Here is a 23,323-nt window from a genome sequence, read left to right on the forward strand (position 1 = left end):
TGAACTTGCAGTAATACTTTACCAACTGAGGCCTGCAGGAGAACGCTTCTTCCTGCCCACATAAACTCACTGGGAAGGAAAGTGCTTCAGGTCCCTGACATGTCAGATGATTATGCACTCTTCAAGGATGAGTGGAGGAAATCAACTTTCACATTTCAAGCAACCAAAGAATTAGGGCAAGAAAGACAATCGGTTCTTGAGTAAACAAAAGCCTTTGCTTTCCTGACGAATGCGACAACTTATCAAAGAACGAGCCTTGGTCCTTTACCTTATTTGCAGCATCTCTGGCCTGCTGAATTAGCTCTCGTATGCGGTCCATGTTGTCTGAAATGTTGCCCAGTGGCAACAGCTGTTGGTTGATACTTTCAATTTTGCTCAAAAGATCGGGCAGTTTGTTGGTTAATTTCTTTACTATTGGTGAGATTATAAAACAAATTTATAATTATGAGTTGAGAAAAGGTAAAATACAGATATTCCTATTGACAGTATTTGTCAAGTGGCATGTTTAGGTCCCAAATGTTAGACAGGATGACTCAGATTCAGGTAATACCTTTTCTAAATATGTCAAGAATTTTATTCTGCAATCTAGATAGCAAATCATTGTTCCTGACTACTCTAAAAAATAAATCATAATTCAATACCTCACGATTCAGGGACGTATATCTACACTCCATAACAGGGAAAATCAATAGTAATGTTAATGAACCCTACCTGGTCCTTTGAACTAACAGAATACCCACACTCTTCAAATGTATTATGTGAAGCTGTTTTCCAATGTTTTAACTAAGATCAGACTTTCAGGGAAGAATTCAATCTGACCATAGCACATAACAATGGAGAAAATGAATAATGTGTCCTGGCCCCCAAATACCCGATACCTGAGTTATCCGCATCAGTGAGAGCCTTGTTGAAGTCTTCACTCTGGGTGCTCCCATAAGTATCTTTGATTCTTTCCACATCTGTCTGAATTGGGTTGAGCCCATCTAGAACCTCGTTTGTGATGTCTTTGGCATTTCTGACCATATTCTTTGCACTACTGATCATACCATCGATGTCATCTAATACACGCACAAATAGGTAGGTGTAAGTATCTAAACTGTATGACAAAAGAAGCCAAGTATGATGGGTTCAGGAGATGCTGACCTCTCTCTATCCCACGAAGATCATCACGGATGGCAGTGATATTGGTGTCTATCATCTCTTTCTGAACTGTCATGATTTTCAGAGTTTGCTGTAGGTCGTTCAGAGCTGGACTGATTTCTAAAATAAAACATTAAGAGGCAATTACTCTGTGGATTTTGATCCTGCATTGGTATTGATGACTCCTGAAGTAGCCAGTGTTTATACAGCTTTGAACAGAACTGTATCCTAAGGTCATCCCAGAGATGCCCACTGCCTGTGCCTAGACCCACAGTTCCAGGGTCCTCTGGCTACAGAGGTCAGGAACATATCAGAACCTGTGGTACCAGGCTCCTTGGAAATGCACATAAAGAAAGGGAGAGGCTTAATAACCTAGGAGAGGGCTTAACTTCCACTCAGCTGAGGACAGAAGTCTCTGCTTAGTAAAAGAAAAGGATGTGTTTGTCTAGTTCACTGCTGTCTCCTAGCACAAAGTGCCATGTCTGGCGCTAGTCAGGGCTTAATATTATTACATATTTATTGAATGAATGAATGAATGAATAAATATGAATGAATGAACAAATGAATGAATAATGCAGAAAGGATGCCTCTAGTCAGAGTATAAGGAAAGAATGTTGTCAGAGTCTCATCTAATCAAACACACACACAAGTAGGCCTTGTTTGCTTCTGCTCATTTTTAAATGGACACATTTAAGGAAATTCAGTGAAATTATAAAGAGAACGTATGCTATACTAGAAAATTTTAATTCTTGACATCTGCTAGACAAATGATTATATGTTAACACATATTTTTCGTACTTTATTTTCCACATATTTAATATTTATTTATTTATTTATTTACTTATTTATTTATTTATTTATTTGCTAGTAGAAGGTATCTAACCACTCTGAAAGCACTAAGAGGCTGAGTGAGGGCCATGGACTCAGATGGCTGCTTGGCCATGAATGACCACAAGAGACCACAGAAAATCAAGACACAGTATTTTCAAGACACAGGAGTTTTTTGAGATTGAGAAGACAGTTTAATTATTATTATTATTTAAAAATAAGTAAGTGGAAAATTTTCAAAGATAAGCATTATGATTAAAAAATTCTCATGCTTCACAGTGGTAGTGGTTTTTGGTACTTTTAAATTGCTTAGATTTTAGGACTTAAGAATTTTAAAGTTACTCTAATGATCTGAAACTAATGATCTTGACCTTAAATAAATAACCAACATTGCATATACCTCTGTGCTATGTGGGTTCTCAATGCAATGGTCCCAAGAAGATTAAATTAAATAGCCCCTTGAAGGCCAAGCTGAAATAGGCCTATCACCCTCAAGGTTTACTTATATTGAAGAGGTTCTAATTAATCCAGTATATGTTAGAATATTGAATGGAAACATCAAATCTATACAATAAACCATGGATTTACAAATCTGTATTAATGCTGAGATTCAAGAAGAGCATTTATTTCTAGGACTGCCTCTCATGGTCCCACAGGTTGTTTTGAAGCCCTCGATTATCCTGACCACCTCCCACCCCCTCAATACCTTGTTGTAGTTTCTTCTGTGTTATCTTGGCTTCATTTAATAGTTTATCACTGTTGGAACTCAGGGTTTTAGCTTTTCTTGGAAGATCTTCCTTTATCACTGTCTGAAAATAAAGTGTTTATGAGCCTTAAGCATATGGCATACCTTAGGAAACACGGAGTAGGATTTTTCATCCTATCTTAAAGCCCTTTAATCTTTAAAAGACGAAGTTCATAGGTGAGGAAGAGGTTTAAAAAGAGGGTTAGGGCTCTAGGTAGACTTTGTGGCTTGGGCAGGTGAACCTATCTCTGGTGACATATTGACAAATTACGGGAAAACTGTCTCATTTTCTCACTGTCACTTGTACAATATCCTCTGCAATAACTGAAGACAGAACTGAGTTGCTTTTAGGTTTTTACTCTTTGGGAGATAAAAGTCTTCAACCTTCTAAGAAAGCCTTTCCCCTAATTCTTTGATATTTAATATTTTGTTCTTTATTTTTAAATATAGAAATATTATGTGGTAGATATAAGATCCCATAGGACTCTATAGATGTGCCTAGGTATAAGACAAAGAACAGGAATAAATAGTCATTAAGTTGTGTACAAAAATCTCTCTCTTCTTTGGTTAATGCTAATACTTAATTACAGCCTAAAAGCATACCTTATAAGAAGCAAGATATAATATTTATCTTGATTCAAAATTGATAATCACTGTAATTTCTACAGCAAGTTCAAATCTATTCTATATAACAAGTTCTGATTTAAAATAATGCTTTTTTTATATTCATCAGTGCATAAAAAAAATAAGAAAGTGAATAGTCTCCAGAGGGCATCTAGAAAAGGTGCTGGTGCAGATGCCCACCTGAAGGGCAGACTCGGATGCAGTTGTGGCCTTGTCTGCTGCGTCCTCCGCCGCTTTGATGGCATTGAGGATGTTCTCGTAGGCAGTGGCCGCATCCACGGCACAGCGCACCAGTTCATCTGCACTGGCATTCCTCTTGATCCTGGAAGACAGACCAGGGAAGTACTCCAGCAGCTGTCCTCGGCCTGCAGCTGATGCAGTGATTCATTTGGCAAATGGAGACCTGAACTGGGGGTACTGCAGCTCTGCCCCAAGGGCGCAACTGGGAAACAGTGCCCGTTGCAGATGTGTTTTGGACCTGGGCCCTGGGCCCCTCTGCCTTGTTCTGGAGATCCAGGACGCCCAGGAGAAGCTTCCACCCCAGGGCCCAGCGGCATCTGCATTAGACTCCAGGGCCGCACTCACCCCTCCAGCTGCTTTGCCAGCTCCTGTAAGGACTTAGCATGCTTCTCTGCCTCCTCCACCAGCGATGCTTTGCTGGCAGATTTGGAAAGTTCTCTCACTTTGTCACTTAGTTCATGTCTTGCTTCATTTAAAGTGGCAGCTATTTTTTTGTATTCCTATTTTTTCCAAGTAAACAGAGAGAGTGTCAATTTAAGCAAAGAACATATATGACATTTTCTTGAACTCTGTCATAAATGACATGTTCAAGGAGACAAGAAGAAATTGTTTTCTAAGCCCATTTACTACATCAATTAATCCTTGGTTACTTCAGATAGTGGCACTATACTATTCTCCCAAGTTTTACAATGATTTGAACATTTTCCTTATGGTGGGCACTCCCTTCGATAAATTTTAAAACAGTGCACTGTCCTCATTAGTATAAAATTATACTAAACCAAAATACTTTTTTTCTGACTTAAAAACAGCAAACATAAAAGATATTTTTAAAATGCCTGTTGGGCTGCTGAGAAATGTTGTCAATCTTTTATCAGCCCAAAATGTGTTCTGCTAATAAAGGTATGCTTTTATTTTACAAATGGCATAACAATTTTTTAAATCGCAAAAGTCATATTTGCTCATTGCAGGCAAATTAGGCAATTCAAACAGACACAAAGAAGGGACAGCATTTATACCCCTCGTCTAAGGGAACATCACTATTGACATTTTGGTATATTTCCCTCCAACTAAAAGACATATACTGGAGAAAAAATAGGTCAGCCCATTTCATCGTTTCCTCACAAAATAATTTAAATGTTTTTCAATTTTCTAGAGAACGAGTTTTGTCTCTACCTCCTGGCTTTTCCCCATCAGCTTCAGCATAATGTTGGTTTGCAGTAGGGAAGCATCTGCAGTGGCTAGAGACTTGGTGAAATCACTCTGTAGGGAATTCATTTCTTGAACTTGTCTCTGTAGAGAATAAAAAGAATATCTGCTTGAACTATAGGATATTTTATCAGCAGGTGCAGGTATATTTATTGGATAATAGCATATAAGTAATTTCAGAGTCAGAATGTTTTTTTGAATGTAAAGATCATCTAGGCAACTATGAAGTGACGGGAAATCAATTCTCTTTGCAGTGTGGGTGTGTTGTCATAGTTTCCTCAAACTACATGCCAATGAAACAATAGTTGTCATTGTTGAAGAAGGTTTCTATGCTGGGGTCAACTTGGCCAATGAGGAGGATACATCATTAAACTCTGGTTTGTGGAGCAGAATGGGATTTTTAACCCAATAAACCAATGCCAACCATCAGCACATCTCAGTGCCAGTCCCCATGAAGATGTAGGTGGGCTTCAACAAGAGAGCACATAGGACCTTAGAATGCCAGAACAGGAGGCTGCCAAAGTTCAGAGACCCATAAAATTGGATCCTGCTCCCTTGCGTTGGCATAACCAGGACTTCCAACACAGATGTTATTATTGAAAGAGGTCTGGGGTGTTAAGCATATTGCCATTTGCAAAGATATTATTTTTCTTTTACCAAGTTCTTTTTTGGGGTCAGTTCTATCTTATTGCACTTTGATCTTACTGTCATTTCATAAATGCTCACACTTTTGTTGTTGGTTTAGCATACAATGTTCGCCATTGAAAATATATTCTATAGACGCTTGAGCTCTAAATTCTTTCATTGCAGATCCTACATGAGGCCTGTACTTTAACTTATTTCCTATAAAGCAGGTAACGCCTTAAAATGCCCTTGCTGGAGATTATGATAATGATGTTTAAACATCTGACACAAAAAGTCAGTTATTTAAAACATATGTACTTTGAATTAATTATAACAATATTAATTTCTCATCTACTTAGCAACATTATTCCTTCAGGAGCAGGGGTGAGGCAATTTGCTCTGCTTTCTTTGTGGTTTAAGTTCAGAATCTGTTCTGGCAACTGAAGAGTAGGAATGCCTTTAGTTTTGTATTTAATGCTTATTTCTGTTTGATTAGCATTTGCCATAAGGATAGGTGTATATAGACCAGGTATACAGACAGGCTCTGCCCCTTTATTAATGATAAAGATCCTTCTCACTCATCCTGTTCATCAATGAAAGCATGAAGATTCTGACTATGAACTCACCTTGATGGATTCCAAATTCCTCTCGTTTTCTTGGTTAAGGCCGGTGGCCTTCTTTGCTTGGGCAGTTGCCTCCTGTAGTGCAGCACGGAGGTCAATGAGTTTGGCTTCATATTCATTTAAAGAATCCCGTATGCTCTTAACAAGTCCATTGTTCTCCACCTGGTGGTTTTCCAGCCAGCTCCTAATCCGATTCAGCACTGTAATACATTACTTTATGTTTTCCACTTGAGAGATGAATATGTTGCAGCTAAGTTATAAAAACTACAGGAGGAGAGTTGAGTTCCTACTCATTTCATGGTTTTCTTCGAATTTACGAGGGAATGGGGAAAAAGGAAACTAAAATTTATGCAGCACCTGCTCTGTGCATTGCACCCATTGCCTCATTTAATTTTTATGATAATCGCATGAAAACAGTAATTATAATTCTCATGTTTCAGATAAGGAAATGGAGGCCCTAAAAAATTATATGATGACAGAAGATTGCATGACCAGTCAGCCTTGGGACTTGAACTAGGTCTGCAGAGTATACAGCACATGCTCCTTCCACTACCGTCTCCTTGCAGTTAAAAGCCAGGCTAATGCTAAATTTAAACAATACGAATGCTAAAAGAAAACTGCTACTATCTGTATATTAACCGCTGAAATATCATTTTACTAGAGAATAATACTTGAAATCATATTTACTAGAGTATTTGAAAAAATATGCACCAAACTAATATTTCTGTTTTGAGCTAATGAGGCATTTTAGGTATATAAACCTTTAGATATATTCAGTTAATTACTACTATACCCATTTTTTTTTTATAATAGTAGTGCTAATATTAATCTGTGACTCAAAACCCTAATGATGGTGAGGTGACCATTAAAAAATGACATAGTGAGGAAGTTGGGAGGAGCTGAATGAAAGAAGAATGAAAATGCAGTTAAAATGAAAAAAGGGGTATCAGCATCTAATATCCTAAGAGAAGAACCTGTTTTCTTATGCATTGATGGTAAGACGTTATATTCTGCAACCTTGGAGGGGCTACTCGTTTTCACTCCATGATGCTCTAACAGCCACAGCCACTGAAATGACAACACCTTCCACCAGGAACTGGACTCGATATTGTACTTTGCACATTGTATTTCAAACCAGTCAGTTTGGGATCATCCTTACAGAGCTGAGCCGCCCTTTTTTCAGCTTCTGCTTCTCTCAGGTGATTTCCAAAGCTGCGGTCCCGCATCTCCCTTATCATGCGCTCTGCCTCGGCCACCTCCCTGGAAAAATCACCGGAAGGCACGTGGTTTCCTTCTCCATCTGTCCCAGAGATCTGCCTCAGGAGGACTGGAAAACATCAAGCAGTTTATTAGACTGGGAATTCTGGACACCGGCAGACTGTTTTTTTAAAAGGCAGATATTTTTATGTTCATATTAGTTTCTTAGTATCCCTGCAGGATCTTTTTCATAACGTTGAACTCTTAAAGGAAAAGTCTTTCAGTGTACAAAAAAGGGCGATAGAATATAAAAAATATTTAATAGGACTGAGTAACTCTTCTTACCGTGCACATTCCGGATGACATTTTTAATCTTTGCATCCAGCTCTTTTGCACTTTGGGATGTCCGATCCACATTGTTATATAATGTTTGTGCTTTTCTGGAATTTATTTGAACCTATATGAAAAATACATTGATTAGCAACAAATTAAGTTAATGGGGAAAAATTAACAATATTTTGAAAGCAAAAAACAAAATTAACGTTATCAATTTAACACACTACCTTTTCTTGCAAAGTGTCAAATTCACGATTCAGATTACTCAGCTCTTTTTCTAGGCCGTCCATTTTTGAGCCATGATTTGAAATGGCAGAACGGTAGTTGAGCAGCTGATTCTGAAAGTAAAATACAAAGTTAATCTCAATTTAGAGTAGAAATTTGAAGTAAGTGCTATCAACTTAGTAAACCCGGTGATGATATTGAAAAGATTCATTTAGCAAGACCAATGCTGGTTTTAAGAAAACAATATGGTTCTTTGAAATAGCCTACATGAATAACCTACTTTTTGATGTAAGTCATGATATGGCTTTAAACCAAAAGTAGCAAATTTAAAAATGTGAAAAGATGAGCTACCTTGCTTGAAATAATGGCCTAAAAAATAGAGATAAGAACAGAAATCAATGAAATTGAAAATAGGAAAACAAAAGAGAAAAATCAATGAAATAAAAAAATAAAATTGATAAACCTCTAGCCAGAATAATCAAGAAAAAAAGAGATAATACACAAATTACCAATATCTGAAATAAATGAGAGGGCACCACTACAGATTTTATAGTTACTAAATAGTTAATAAGGGAAAATCATGAAAAATTTTATGTCAATATATTTGGCAACTTAGAGGAAATAAAAAAGTTATCTGAAAGGCACAAATTACCAAATATCACTCAAGAAGAATTCGATAATCCAAATAACCCCATATCTATTTTTTTAAAAATTGAACTTATGGTTTATTTTAAAAAAATCCTTCCAAACAAAACAAAACAAAAAACAAAACCTAGGTGCATATGGTTTCACTGGAAAATTCATCGAACTAAAGAAGAACGAATAACAACTTTACACAAATCCATTTTTGAGTCTTCTGAATGCGAAATACTAAACTAAAGGCTCTATGAGAAAAATTAGCCCAGAAACATTCAGTAAGTAAGGAATGTTTGCCTAAGTGTCCGTTTTCTGTGTTCACTAGTATTTGCCACCGGTAAAAATGGTATTATGCTAAGTGAAATAAGAAAGAGAAAGACAAATACTATATGATTTCACTTACATGTGAAATCTAAAAAATAAAACAGAAATGGACTCATAGATACAGAGAACAAACTGGTGGTTGCCAGAGGGACGGATGGTAGGGGGATAGGTGAAAAAGATGGAGGGGATTAAGTGGTACAAACTTCCAGCTATAAAATAAATTAGTCACAGGGAAGTAGCAAACAGCATAGAGAAAATATCAATAAGACTGTAATAAACTGTGGTGACAGAAGGTAACTAGACATAGTGGTGATCAGTTTATAATACATATAAATATTGAATCACTATGTTATGCACCTGAAACTAATGTAATATTATACTTCAGTTAAAAAAATCTAATCTTTATTGAGATCAGAGGGAAGAGGAAAGCTTCCCTGAGCCTTAAATGGAATCAAACCCTTCTTTCCTGCTTGAGGAATGTTCATTCATGCAGCATCTATTCACCATGCATCTGATCTGGGCGGGTATCATGCTGGACTCATAGGCTATTTACCCTCAAGTCCTTGGTCTGGGTCTCCAAGTGTCCCATCTGCTCCACAGTGCCCGCACTGGCACTCAGGCCCTGCAGCTGAGACTTGACTAGGCGGAGCTCATCAGCCATTGTGGCCAGGTCATTCAAGAGTGTCATCACACAGCTGTCACAATCTGTAGGGGCCACAATCAAAGGCAAGTGTTCTGCAGGCTGGAGCCACAGGAATGCAAACAGAGCACAAAGGCTGTACGGCCCAGTTAACATGAACATAGATCACCACAGGCAAACATCACAATCCTAGATTTCTCAAGGAGGGATGCAGATTCTGTAAAAGGGAGATCTCTTGACAGGAAGCATTTAAAAAAGAAATGGTGGAGTGGAAGAAATAGGTGAAGGTGGTCAAAGGTACAGACTTCCAGTTATAAGATAAATAAGTCCAGGGGACATAACGTACAGCAAGGCGACTCTAGCTAACAATACTGTATTGCATTTAAAAGTTGCTAAGAGAGTAGATCTTAAAAGTTCTCATCACAAGAAAAAATATGTAACTGTGTGGTGGTGAATGTTAACTAAACTTATTGTGATAATCATTTTTCAATACATACATGTATACCAAATCATTTTGCTGTACACCTTAAACTAATACAATGTTATATGTCAATTATATCTCAAAAAAACTGGAAAAAAAGAAATAGTGATCTTATGTAAATTGCTGCTTATTTTACATGTGGGAAAAATAATAATAAATAGCTTATTTATTGAGTGCTTGCTATTTACTAAACATTGCGATAAGGGATTTACAAAAATTTTTCCAACAACCCGATGAGGTTGGTATAGTCATTATGTTCATTTTAGAAAGGATGAAACTGAGGCTTGGAGAAGTAAGGTCACTTGCCTAAGGTCATACAGATCTTAGTTGACAGAGACTGGACTTGACCTTAAGTAGTCTTCTTCCTACCTCCTCCCACCATTGCCCTCCCAGACTGGAAACTACATGTTCCAGCATGGGGCTCACATATCTTAAGCTAAACCCCACAATTTGGAAAGGAGGGGTGCTTTCTTTCCTCACCATCACATTCTTCTCCAGGGCCGCTATCTTTGGGTTCCTGGTTTACGCAGTCTGAAATAAAGAATAACCAAAGAAGATATTGTTACTTAGCCTACTTCTTATCTGCTTTTTGAGTTGGCTTTCAGAAAATTTAGTTTTGGAAGATTTTAGTTACCAAACTATCTAGCATCACTGGCTCTTCCCTTCTCCCTCCCTTACCTGTGCCATTGCTCAGAGAGTTTTCTCATCTCCCAGCAGTCTTTTATGTATGTATAGTTGTGTCACTTTTATTTTCTCTATTAGACTGTAAATGCCTTACGGCCAGGAAAGATGGTTTTATTTCCTTCACAATCTCCCACAGCATGTAGAACAGTTTGTGAGGGACTTGACTTATGTGGATGATTGATTTATCAGTGCAATTTTCTCAACAAGTTTGAGTTTTGACCATCAAGGAATCTGCATATTATTAATTGAAATAGAAAGAATGCAAAAGAGAGAAAGAAAAAAAAAGCTCACAGACACAAATGAGTCTCGTGTGAGCATTTGCTCCATTTTTGGAAACATATAGTTACCATCCTCATTTCAGGTTGCTAATTTTTGTTATTAGAGAAGGTTTAAAACACATTAGCCTCATGAATAGCTGTGCATGATGTTGAAGCTTCTCCTTGAATACCTCCAGCAGAACTCGTCTCCTTTTAAAACAGTCCTTCTCGTCTTTAAATATTTGACACTTCTTCCTCGGAATGATTTAAAATAGACTTTCCTCTAGCTTCCACTCTTTGGTATAAGTTCTGTGTCCCATGCCACATAGAACAAAGCCAACCCTTCTCCCTCACACCAGCCTTCCAAATGTGTACTTTCCAAGTCTTCTCTTCACTGTCCTGGTTTGTCAATCCTTCATGTGACATGGTTGCAAGTTCCTTCACAGTGTCACCCTCTTTCTGAACCAACTGGGTTTGTCTACTGTCTTCTAAGGACATAAAGCCCCCTGTGAGGCCTTATGTGAGCAGCGTACCAGGGGACAGCAGACCACCTGGTTTAAGACACTAGAATTCTGCGACATGAGGCATCTTAGGGGCCAATTTATTCTCCAGAGCCATAATGAGCTTACTGTTGACTAAAACCTCAGTCTTTTTACAACTCCTACTACAAAGCCAATCTCACTTATCATATACTTAAAGGCTGATTTTTTTTTCCCATTCAACTATAGGTTCTCATGCTTACCCCTCACATAATTTCATCTGATTAGAATTCCCCCATTAGGACAGGCTGTCGAAGCCCTTTTGTATTCTAAATGTCATAGGAGGCATTTGCTATCTCTCCCAACTTTGTGTCATCTGATAACTGGGTGGGCATGCCTTCCATATTTCCATTCAAATTAATGCGAATTCATATTTACAGGCCAAGAATGAAGCAAAGCCCTAAGACATGACAATAAGCACCTCATTCTGTATTGATAATAATCCATTTACTCTGTCTTCCTTTGGGACTTGACCAGATTTAATCCACACACCTAGAGTTCTTCACCTGGTCCATAACTATAAGACTTTATCTAAAGGTTTGGCATTGTACTATATAAATGGCATTTTCCTGAGAAATCACATTAATATTCTCTTTCAAATGAGGAAGAGGGTAGTTTTCCTTTTTTTTTTTTTTTCCAAGTTGGTCTTAATGAACGCAACTAATTCTCAGTAACTACCTTTTCCTTGGTATGTACGATCCGCCTCAATTACATCATCCACATACTAGAACATTTATTGCTATTAGAGAAAGAGTACTTTGACTTCTTTAGATATATATACAAAAAAAGCTGAGTGACAATAACTTTGTGAAAGGGAGGTCTTAGCAAAATTATCGAAATAAGGTCTGAGGTTATTTTAGCTATAATTAGTTGAGTTTTAAAAACAATTTACTTAGGGGAAAAAAAGAAAGTTATTCACCAAAGGTGAAAATACTGCCTAAGCATTCCACAAGTTGTCAAAATAAGGGGACAATTTGTTAGCTGGAATTCTTATTATTATGCTTCCTGAAAATGTTTATTTGTTTTCTTCACCTGCTATTTTATAGTAATCTGATAAATGCAAGTTAACAGAGGTGTGGGTTGATCTTACCTCCAGTCAGGGGATCACAACTGCCCAACAGGCCATTGCTGTTACAATTGCATGGTTGGCAGCTACCTCCAAATTTCTGGGGATTCCCAAAATATCCTGGTGCACACCTATAGAAAATACAGAAAAGAGGAGAATTTCGCAGTGACAGACCTGCTCTCTCTGAGCACCAGTGCCCATTTGGCTGCACACAGGGAAACCAGGGACTTACAGGGAGACATTGATGGAGTGAGGGCCCATGCTCTGTACAGAAGTGCGGGCGGTATGCATTTTCCTTGTTGAGCCCTCCCCACTCCCAGTGCACCAAATGCAAAGCCGTCATAGCTGTGACGTCATCAAACTAAATAACAGAGGTCGCTCTGCCCAGAGGATTCCCTGAAACTCCGCCTCCCCCAACTCGAGGCACCACCCAAGCCACATCCAGGTATATCCTCAGCGAGTCAGGTGCTCCTTGCTGAGCAGCGCCTAGACTCACACTGGAGGCAGCTGGCCTCGGTTTCTGGAGTGGCCTTTTGAGGCAACTATAAGCACAGCATCTGTGGATTGCTTGCTCAATCTTAACAGGTGGCCCTGGATGGGCAGAGGCTTGGGATAAATTTGGCCTGCAGCAGAACCCCTCTCAGGACCGTGCCACTGGACACCTACTTCACAAATCTACACTAATAAGACTGGGAGACTTAGGAACTTTGCTCAGTACATAGAAACAGGCACAGAAAGGCAGCCAAAATGGGAAGACAAAGAAGCAGAAACCACATGAGAGAACAAAACAGAGATCCAGATATAATGGAGTCAAGTAATCTAACAGATACAGAGTTCAAAACACTGGTTATAAAGGTGCTCAATGAACTTTTGGAAGTGTAGATAAATTCAGTGAGAACTTCAACAAAGAGATAAAAAACATAAAAATGGAAATGGAAATTATAAAAGGGAACAACTCTGAAATGAAGAACACATTATCCAAGATGAGAAGTATATTAAAAAGAATAAACAAAGTGAATAAAGAAAAGGATCAAATGACCTATCTAGAGGACAGGAAAGCCAAGGACACTCAATCACAATGGCAAGAACAAAGATGCCAAGACTATAAAAATAACTTAAGGAGGATATGGGACACTATTAAGGGTCCAAATATCCATCTGATCGGCATACCTGGAGGAAAACAAGACGTTGAACAGCTGTTTGAAGAAATAATGATGGAAAACTTCCCCAACCTGGTGAAGGAAATGGACATAAAACCCAGGAAGCTCAGAGAATCCCCAAAACCAGGGATCTGAAGAGGCCCATACCAAGACACATCATAATTAAAATGCCAAAGGTTAAATACAAAGAAAGAACCTTAAAAGCAGCAAGAGAAAAGCAGATAGTTACCTACAAGAGAGCACCCATAAGACTGGCAGCTGATTTCTCAAAAGAAACAATGCAGGACAGAAGGACTTCACATAAAATATTCAACATGATGAAGACCCAGAATCTACAACCAAGAATACTTTATCCAGCAAGCTATCATTTAGAGTTGAAGGACAGATAAAGAGCTTCCCAGACAAAAATAAGCTAAAGGAATTTATCACCACCAAGCCAGTATTACAGGAAATGTTGGAAGGACTTCTTTAGGAAGAAAATACATATATCAAAAACAGGAATAAAGAATGGTAGCAACTACATTCCTACCAATAAGTATCTGAAATGGAAAAGAATTAAGTGCTCCAACCAAAAGATAGAGTGGCTGAATGGATAGGAAAACAAGACCTACAAGAAACTCACTTCAGATGAAAAGACACACACAGACTAAAAGGAAGGGGATGGAAAAAGTTATTACTTTGATGGACCCAGAAGTCATTTAAGTCAGACAGAGAAAGATAAACACTATATGATTTCACTTACATGCAGAATCTAAGGAATAAAAAGAACAAACTAATCAAAAACAGACACAAATATAGTGGACAATTTGGTGACGGACAGAGAGGAGGGGGATTAAGGGGCTGGGAGAATGGGGTGAAGTGTTAAAGGAGTACAAATTTGTAGCTGATGGATGGCCTTGGGGATGGGGAGCACAGCATAAGGAATGTAGTTAGCATTAACATGATGGCTAAGTGGAGGGTCAGGGAGGGAACAATTGGGGGGATCATTTTATGAAATATGAAATATATAGATGTCCAATTAATGTACTGTATGCTTGAAATAAAATAAATAAATTTTAAAAAAGAGAAAACATAAACATATTAATGTTTCTGGAATTGGGATGTAATTTTAAATATTTCTGTTCATTAGCCAAGTTCCACTGCCACCCTAACCCCTCCAAACTGTTGCTAAATCGATGTGTGTGTGGTGTCTTATCATCAACAGAATTGACAGAATCAAGGATATACAGTTTTTGACCCTCTTCCCCAAATTTAAGCTTTACATCAAAAAAAGTTTAGGCAATCTAAATATGCTTTACCAATGGATACGTTGGTGATATAGTACAAAGGACACGGGTTTTGAACCAGGAAAATCTGGCTGGATCCCTGCCTCCACCATGTACTAGTGTGATCTTAGACCGTTATCTTAATCTTTTAAGTTTTGGTCTCTTCATCTATTCCTCCCATTAAAACATAAGCTCCATGAGGGCATAGGTTTTTTTTTTTTTTTTTTGGCAATTTTGCTCACTGATATTTCCCTAGCACCTGGGATAATCCCTCGGCCACATTAGGTGCCAGATAGGAATATGTTGAATGAATAAATGAATGAATAATGGAACATATTGGACTATTTCAATTGATGGATATAAGAAAACAGACAATGCTGTAAAGAATCTAATACAATGCTTTCATATGATAGACAATAAAAGGTAGCTACCATTTTAAGACATCATAAAATATTCATGCATATATGTTTGGTTGGTACCATTTGGAATTATTACATTTCAGAAAGTGGATAGGAAACAGAAAACTCATGTATTCCCTATTTATCAAGAAGATAACTAAACTGAGTTGGCTTAGTTTACTATTTGGACTGGTAATGTACTTACAATAAAGCTTCATTTTATGTGACCAGTCCCATATTCTACATAACAAACAATGCTACTAAAAGATCTGTGTTTTTACACCTGAAACTTACTGAATTTCATTAACCAATGTCACCATAAAAAAAAAATAAATTAAAAAAAATCTATGTTTTTGCATAAAATCTTGTTTTTTAAAATAAAGGCTTAAGAGAGCTAGCTTGTCTTGTGCTAACAGTTAAAACAAAAGATCTATGTTTTAAATAGATCAATGTTTTAAACAGCCTGCGACTGTTTTTTGCTTCGTTGTTAGTAAAGAACCATAAGGAAGATTGAATTAGGATGTCTCTCCCAGGTGGGAGTCCCACAGCTTTTTAATCACAGAGCCTGGAAGATCTTCCCATGCGCTGTTCCCCACCCCACCCATCCTTCCTGTCTCAGTATAGTTGCCCTTCCATCCCTTGCCCTTCAAGGATGGTTGGATGTCCCTCCTATTGCAGCCTGACTTAGCCCAGTTATGTTCTCTCAGTATTTTAACAGTTCATTTGTATGTCTGTCCACTACGAGGCTATAAAAACCCTTGAAGGCAGAATCTGTGTTCCGGTTGCTAGTGTGTCTCTACTGCTTAGCACAGTGCCAGGCATATACTGGCATCTCCATACATTTTTCATTAAAGGAAAGAACTAAATAATAGATGTGAGGGAAGTGTAGGCAATGTTCCTTTTGCTGAAATGGAAAATGGAAGAATCTTAAATTGCTACTCTCTACTATAGGACAGTTCCAGACACTCAGCATTCCCCACGATAAGGCAGTCCCCGCTTCCACCCATGGCAGGCATCCTCTGAGCCCTTGGGCTTTCTTGCATTACTCTCCTGACCTGACCCGCCTTCCACCTTCCACCTCCACCTTGCAGCTCCACTGGGTTCTAGTCCCATTTTGTCCATAAAATGTTTCAGATTACCCAGTCTAGAGTGTCCCTGTCTTACTATAAAATCCAGTTGAATTAATTTTATATATTTTTTTGAAATTTGGTAAAATTCTTCTAAAGTTTAACTAACATGAAGATTTGAATGTTAGAAATAAAACCATAAAAGTACTAAAAGAAAATATGCATAAATATTTATATTGCCTTTCTAAGTACGACACTAATAGCTGAAATCCTAAAGGATAAAAGAATAGATACAAATACAAAAACTTAAGTGCTTCATATCCAGAAGTGACAAAAACAAAACCAAAAAACATACAAACAGAAAACAAACTGAGATGAATATTTGCAACGAATATTTATAGTATCGTTGATTTCCTCTAAAAAAAAAAATGAACGAATCAATGAAAAAAATAGAAGAACAATCCACTAGAAAACATGGGTAAAAGACCTGGAAAGCAATTCAAAAAAAATAAGATATACAAATGGTAAATAAGCACATGAAAAAAAAATCTAATCTATTAAATTAAGAAATGTAAATTAAAAAGATATACAATATTTTCCTCTCAAACTGGCAAATAGTTTTAAAAATGATCATTTTTACTGTTCACCATGGGCAGGCAGCTGCTCTTTCACTGTCAGCAGCAATATAAATAGATACAACTTTTCTGGAGGGCAATTTTGCAAAATGTATCAAAAGCCTGCAACATGTACCATCCTTTGACCCAAGGGATCCACTTCTACAAGTATATCTTAAAGATTAATGTACACAAATATTTAGCTAACAGGATTTACTTTTGGTTCTGCTTTCAATGGAAAACAGGAAAACTATCTCAAAGACCAACAGCAGGGGCTGTGGAATTTCAGTGGAACTTCTTGGTCCTGACATGATGTTACCAGTGAATACTTACTGATATGGAAAGATATTACTAACATACTGTTAGGTAAGAAGACAGGAAATAAAATAGGAATCTACTTTTGTTTTTAAGAAAAAGTCTGTGAACATAGAAATGATCTGGAAGAACATACAAGCTTTTAACCATGGTGTACTATGGGCAAAATGACTATGAATAGGCCTGCAGGCGAGCAGTCATGGAGGGCTACGTAGGGGGTCGTAGGCCTCATCGGTTCTTCACTCAAATCATTACATCATTTTTTAATAAACATGTACTGATTTTATGATAAAGTCATTTTAAATTTAAAAAAATATGTTGCCCATATGATTCATTTGTTATACTTTTACTTTTCCAAATATGTGTGTGCTAACCTCTCAATTAGATTATAAGTACCTTCTATAGCTTTCACAATACTTGGCAGTGCCCTATGCATAGTAGCTAATCACAAAGTATTGTGTGGGGACTGAAGGGGTATGTGTGCGTGCGTGTGTGTGTGTGTGTGTGTGTGTGTGTAGGAATGTCTATGTGTGTATGTAGAAGTATGTACAGTTGTATATGTGTATAAGGCAAATGGGGATGTATATGGAGTAGGGGTGCTTAGAGGCGTGTATATGTGGGGGTAGGAGTATGTAGGGATGAATTTAGACGAAGGCAGGAATACGCAGGGATATGTATAGGGAAGAGGGATTAGGGATGTGAAGGGGAAGGAAAATATAGGAGTGTGCATGGGGGGAGGGGTATACAGGGCTGTATGTCAGGGAGTATATAGGGCTGTGACATATTCGACCTTATTCTCAAATTTCTGAAGCATGCACAAAACAGGAAAGAGAAAGAAGTTAATGATTTATTAAATGTGCAATCTTGTATGCTTCCCAAGTGATGTTTTTCCAGCTTCAGTGTAACCAGCAGGCCCACCTGTATCTCTGAGCCGAGACTGGGCAGAGCCCCGCCTGCCCACAGCCCTGGTGCCTGCAGTAGCCTGCCTGCAGAGCCCACCCTCACCTGCAGGATGGGTGGTGGGGAGGCGAGCTGAGGGAGGGGCAGCACCCACCTTTCGCACTGTGTTCCTGTGTATCCGGGTTTGCAGGAGCACTGCATGTTTCCCCCAGTCACAACACAGCCGGTGGCAAAACTTGAAGGAAGACAGAACAAAGCCACAGTGAAAACATACCTCGACAGGCTTTATGCTCATTATTTTTTGCTACAAAGAACTGACTTGCATTAAGTGAACACAGAAGCTAAGGGTCTGGCTACATTTTGTGTAAAGAGAATTTTGCCCATTGAGACTTGCAGACATATGATGAATAATTATCAGCTGATATTGGGCAAATTTTTGTGAATAAAGACTGAAGGCATTTATTTTTGTTTTATTTTTGGCCTGGAGAAATACTTTCCTTCCCATAAGACAGAGCAGAGTAACTCATTTTGGAAGGGATGATTACAACAGCATTTTTTCCAGGAATAACAAGGAAGAAATAAAACAAGTCTAGGCAGAAAAAAAGGACAGAGAGTTCTGATTCTTTAAGAAAATTTTCTCCTTGTTTATTCTAGTTCTTTTTATATTGGGCACACTGCCTTCCGAGAAGAAAAGGTGGTGGAGGGACTCGGCCCTCAGAAGCCCAGAGAATAAGGCACAAAGCATGGTTGCCACCTAGGCCTTTCTGTGGGCACTGTCATTGGTGATTTTTACATTTTTCAAATCAAGCTGTGGAATTTTGATTCCCTTCCTTTTAGTTCTAAACTGTTTTTGTGTGTGTGTTCTTTTTTTTTTTTTTTTAAGCCCTATTGCCTTGCGAAATGTCTATGTCTGTGCTTTGAACATTACACTAACATAAATCTGAGGGGAAATAATTCCATTTATCATTTGCTAGTAAGAGAATTCTCATTTTGAGAAGCTTCTCCTGGCCTCTTAGGTGAATCCAGAGTTATAGCTCTAGAGGGACAGTTAGGAATTTATCAGCAGTATTAATATTGCAGGAAGGAGAATTAGATAAAAATAGGGTTTTATTAATAAATATGAGGAACCGCATGTTACATCAACTGCATGAAAGCTAGGAGCACACATGATGTTAGCAATACACTTTGCCACCAAAGAAAAAAGCTTATCTCAAGCACCCTATGGAAATCTCACTGCTTTCTACTCTCTCTAGCTTCTGTTCAAACAAGTCTGGGCTGGCGTCAAGTGATAGATCTCTTTACAAACAAAGCCGCAGGACCGGGCAGGTTTAAGGAATATCAAATACATAGATGGCAAAGCAGGGTAAACATTTCAAATCTGCATCTCCAGAAAAGAACATTCGAGCCAGTGACTTCTGGTAAGTTTAAGTCTTGGCCAATTCTCTGCTACTTGGCTGATATCAATCAGCCTTGTGGTCCACATTTGTTCCAGAATCTGTGCACTACTAATACTTTATCAGTATCTTCCTAATTTTCTTGCTTCACTTAGTTATTTGTTCTATTTTGGACAAATAACTGGACCCACAGTGGACCCACAGTGAACATGTCATGATGAACAAGAATATGACAAGGTGCCAAGCCCAAATGGAACATGGATTACCATGAAAAGAAAATGGTAGCTTTCTACCTACATAATCTATTGGCCACACTGGAGTCTGAGTGACAACACAGACAACATCACTCTGCAGCTCAGAACTGCTCTGTGGCTTCCATCTCACTGAGAGTAAAATCCAAATGCCTAACTCCAGCATGCAAGGTACTACGGGATCTGAACCCTGCCCTGCCAGCCTCAACTTTTACAGTCATTCTTGCTTTCTTACTATTCATGAACGCATCATCACAGATGCTTTCTCTTCTGATTTTTCCTTGCCTGGGACCCACATTATTAAGATATTGCCATGGCTTACTTCATCTCATCATTCATCGGTCCCTGCCCAACAACCTCAGAAAACCCTCTTACCATCCTCTCTAAAGAATCTACTCGCTATCTACCATTTAACCCTTTAACCACTTGCATAACCCATCTCTATCTGAAAGCATACTTCTTATTTGTGCACATATTTATTGAGTGTGACAACTCCCCCTGTTCATATTCTCCAGATAAAACTTCATGAAATCAAAGTCTTTGCCTGTCTTTTTTACTGCAGTTTCCCTAATATCTAGAGAGGGCTAAGTCTTGTAATGGGTGTTCAATAAATAATTGTTTAGACAGTGAATGAATAGCAAAAGAAAAGAGGAAAAGAAAAAACTCAGAAGTGGACAACTTGGAAAGACTGTTTTTGTTTTGCATTTTTTGCTTGTTCTTTTTAAAATATAACTGCTTTTTTGAGATAGAATTCACATACCATACAATTCATCCAAAGTGTGCAATTCAATGGCTTTTAGTATACTCACAAATTTAGAATATTTTCATCACCCCAAAAAGAAATCCCATACCCTTTAAGCAGTCATTTCCCATGTCCCTGCCCCTACCCCCAGTCCTAGGCTACCATCAAATGATTTCCTGTCTCTGTAGATTATTTTCAAGCTTCCACAGTACCTGTTTGAATGAGGACATAGGCAGACGCTACAGGATCCCTGTATGGCGTTCCCATAGTAACCCTCTTTGCAGCGCTCACAGTGTTCCCCAGCAGTGTTATGTTGGCAGTTCTTGGGACAAATAAACAGTACAATTAATAGCAGCCAATTACATTTATTACTATTGAGATCATTGTCACCTTAATTACTCACACAATTATAACTAAGTTCTCTGACTCTGTACGATGATATCAGTTCTGCTAACCATTTATTTTTCCTGTCCATTCCTTCAGTGTTGGTGCTAGAAAAAACGTAAGTATTCTTCCATCAGCTATTTGGTGTTTCATTCTGGGAAGCATGATGAAGTAGATAGAGAGACCCGCTGGGTTCAAACCCTATTCCAACATATCATAGTTGTGGGGCCTTGAGCAAGATTCTTCAACTCTCTATGCCTCGGTGTTTTTATAAATCAACTTTATTGGTGTATGATTTATGTACAATTCTAATTTTCTTAAAATATAAAGTTAGAATAATGCTCACTTTCCAAGATTGCTAAGAAAATTTTAAAAAGTCTAATAGGGCCTCAGCAAATGTAAATCCCTTCCCTCTTCCCTTTAGAATTGCTTCTATGAAAATTAACTTATTTGACTTCACAATTTACTTAAAATAAAAAAACCGAAGAGCAATAAAATTGAAATAAGTTTTTAACACATGGCATTTGTTAAAACATCAAAAAGTTGCATCATAGATGAAGAAAGCACTCAACTTAATTTCAATCTCTCAAAGAAGCAAGATATTAATTTTATCTAAGCCCGTGTTTATGTGAATCTAATTATTTTGATGTAAAAGTCAAAATCTAATGAACATTGTTCTTCAGTAAAAGTGACACAGCCTTGCAACTGAGCAGTCTACTGAGACAAAGCCAAGCAGATTATGTTGAAATTGTTCTCTTTGTAGCCCAGTATAAACTTTCTTGGGCTTACTCTAGTAATAAAGATCTAAGTACACAACAATAGTCAGGCAAACACTTCTTACTGTGGGCATTTGATAATTCAGGGATACTTTGTATTAACTATATGGCCTGGAATAAGAAGAATTTTAAAAATTTGCTTATATACATTACCTCTGTAAGTAGAGATAGTGCTTGAGTAGGAAGTGTTAATGAATGTTAAGTTTTTAAGTAATATCTGGAACTAGGTTGGGAAAAACAATATGTACCTATATCCTAAGTGGGTGGTACTGCTCTGAATGGCAAAGACTGTCTTCCAACCATAAATGTCATCCGTTTGTTCAGCTTAAACAGATTTATCCTTCACAAACCTTTGAATAACAGATTTATACAATCCACTAAGATGTTAACATATCTTTTCACTGTATTTTCCAGATATAAAACATCTACCCTAGTGCTATAAACTCAAGGGATTAGTAAGTATATCAGAAAACTAGGTAGGTCTTTAAAGTAGAAATGCTCACACACTGACGTTTGATCATCACCAGGAAGGTCACCCCTATCCTGAATCCTTCCGCCTTCCCAAAATGTGACTGCCCTGTGGGTTTTCTCCATAGTTCTGGATACTGGTTACAAATCCACACTGCAGTGTATCAGATCCCTCAGTCTCTCAGGGATGTTAGGAGAGGTACTAATGGCTTCCTCCATCTTTGCTTTGCCTGGCGCCCCTAACTCTCTCAGAAAACATCCATTCTTTTAAACGTATTAAACTCCTTTCTTTTATAACTCAAAATGATCATTTTAAAAGACAACATGCCTGAAAAGATATATTTTAGTCCAATGCCTACTTAGTATTGAGTTGAGAACATTAGAGAGGCAAGAACACGGAGAAACAAGAATTGCAGTGGGGCCACCTGTATCCTACTAAAAACACTAAATGATGGTCCTCCACAGGGGTGAGGGGAGAGGGACATTGAAGGGGGTCAGATCTGTGTTGCTTGATAAAGTCCTATAAGAATGTCTGAAACACCCTCACCCTCAGTTGACAGCATCTACCCTAGAAGCTGCCTTCATAAGTCCTGCTAATCTGAGGCATCTGCCTAACAAATTGCCTTGTGTTTTATTGTGAATAAATAAATGAGTGAATGAATCCACATCCACATCCACTCCCACAATATGTGCTCTCTTAGCTCCATTTGATACCAAACATCTACCGGGCATTTACTCTATGCCCAACTATGCTAGGTACAGGGATGCAAAGATGAATCGGTACCTGACTCTGCTAGACAGAACCCTGTGAATAAACCATATTTGATGTAATGTGATGACAAAGCTGTGCCAACATCCCAGAAGAGTAAGAAGGACCTCAAGAAAGGGCTTCTGGAGGCTATGACGCCTCCTACATGGAAAAGAGAAAGAGAGGAATTAGCTGGGTAGAGACATGAGGAAAGGGCATCCCGGGCACAGGGAACAGTGTCCACAGATTTTCAGTCTTGCAGGAGTGTAGCAGCACATGTAGGTGACATGAAGCAATTGGTATTCTGGAGGCTGAAGTGCAAAGAGGCAGAATGCAGCTGGAGAGGTAGCGGGCCAGATCGAGGGGGACCTGAGGCTGGTTGTGAGCTTCAGGGGACCCCTGCATCAGCTGCGAGTTTCACGTAAA

At 38.2% G+C, this 23,323-nt stretch overlaps 1 protein-coding gene across 3 annotated transcripts in view; it reads right to left on the reverse strand.

Moving 5' to 3' along the window:
- LAMA3 (laminin subunit alpha 3) overlaps positions 1-23,323 on the reverse strand; it is a 64,627-nt gene that overhangs the window by 32,652 nt on the left and 8,652 nt on the right. For all 3 annotated transcript variants that reach the window (XM_023530807.1, XM_023530808.1, XM_011360441.2), the window contains 16 exons: positions 20,734-20,843; positions 18,289-18,369; positions 12,440-12,546; positions 10,350-10,400; positions 9,302-9,453; positions 7,791-7,901; positions 7,573-7,684; positions 7,190-7,357; positions 6,034-6,230; positions 4,751-4,867; positions 3,923-4,077; positions 3,518-3,659; positions 2,675-2,777; positions 1,144-1,260; positions 879-1,058; positions 269-411 (listed from right to left, as the gene is read on the reverse strand). In XM_023530807.1, coding sequence (XP_023386575.1) covers positions 269-411; positions 879-1,058; positions 1,144-1,260; positions 2,675-2,777; positions 3,518-3,659; positions 3,923-4,077; positions 4,751-4,867; positions 6,034-6,230; positions 7,190-7,357; positions 7,573-7,684; positions 7,791-7,901; positions 9,302-9,453; positions 10,350-10,400; positions 12,440-12,546; positions 18,289-18,369; positions 20,734-20,843 — 2,046 coding nt within the window. The remainder of the gene's footprint in view (positions 1-268; positions 412-878; positions 1,059-1,143; positions 1,261-2,674; positions 2,778-3,517; positions 3,660-3,922; positions 4,078-4,750; positions 4,868-6,033; positions 6,231-7,189; positions 7,358-7,572; positions 7,685-7,790; positions 7,902-9,301; positions 9,454-10,349; positions 10,401-12,439; positions 12,547-18,288; positions 18,370-20,733; positions 20,844-23,323) is intronic.

The sequence above is a fragment of the Pteropus vampyrus genome, unplaced genomic scaffold, assembly GCF_000151845.1.
Source record: "Pteropus vampyrus isolate Shadow unplaced genomic scaffold, Pvam_2.0 Scaffold55, whole genome shotgun sequence".
Taxonomy (NCBI): domain Eukaryota; kingdom Metazoa; phylum Chordata; class Mammalia; order Chiroptera; family Pteropodidae; genus Pteropus; species Pteropus vampyrus.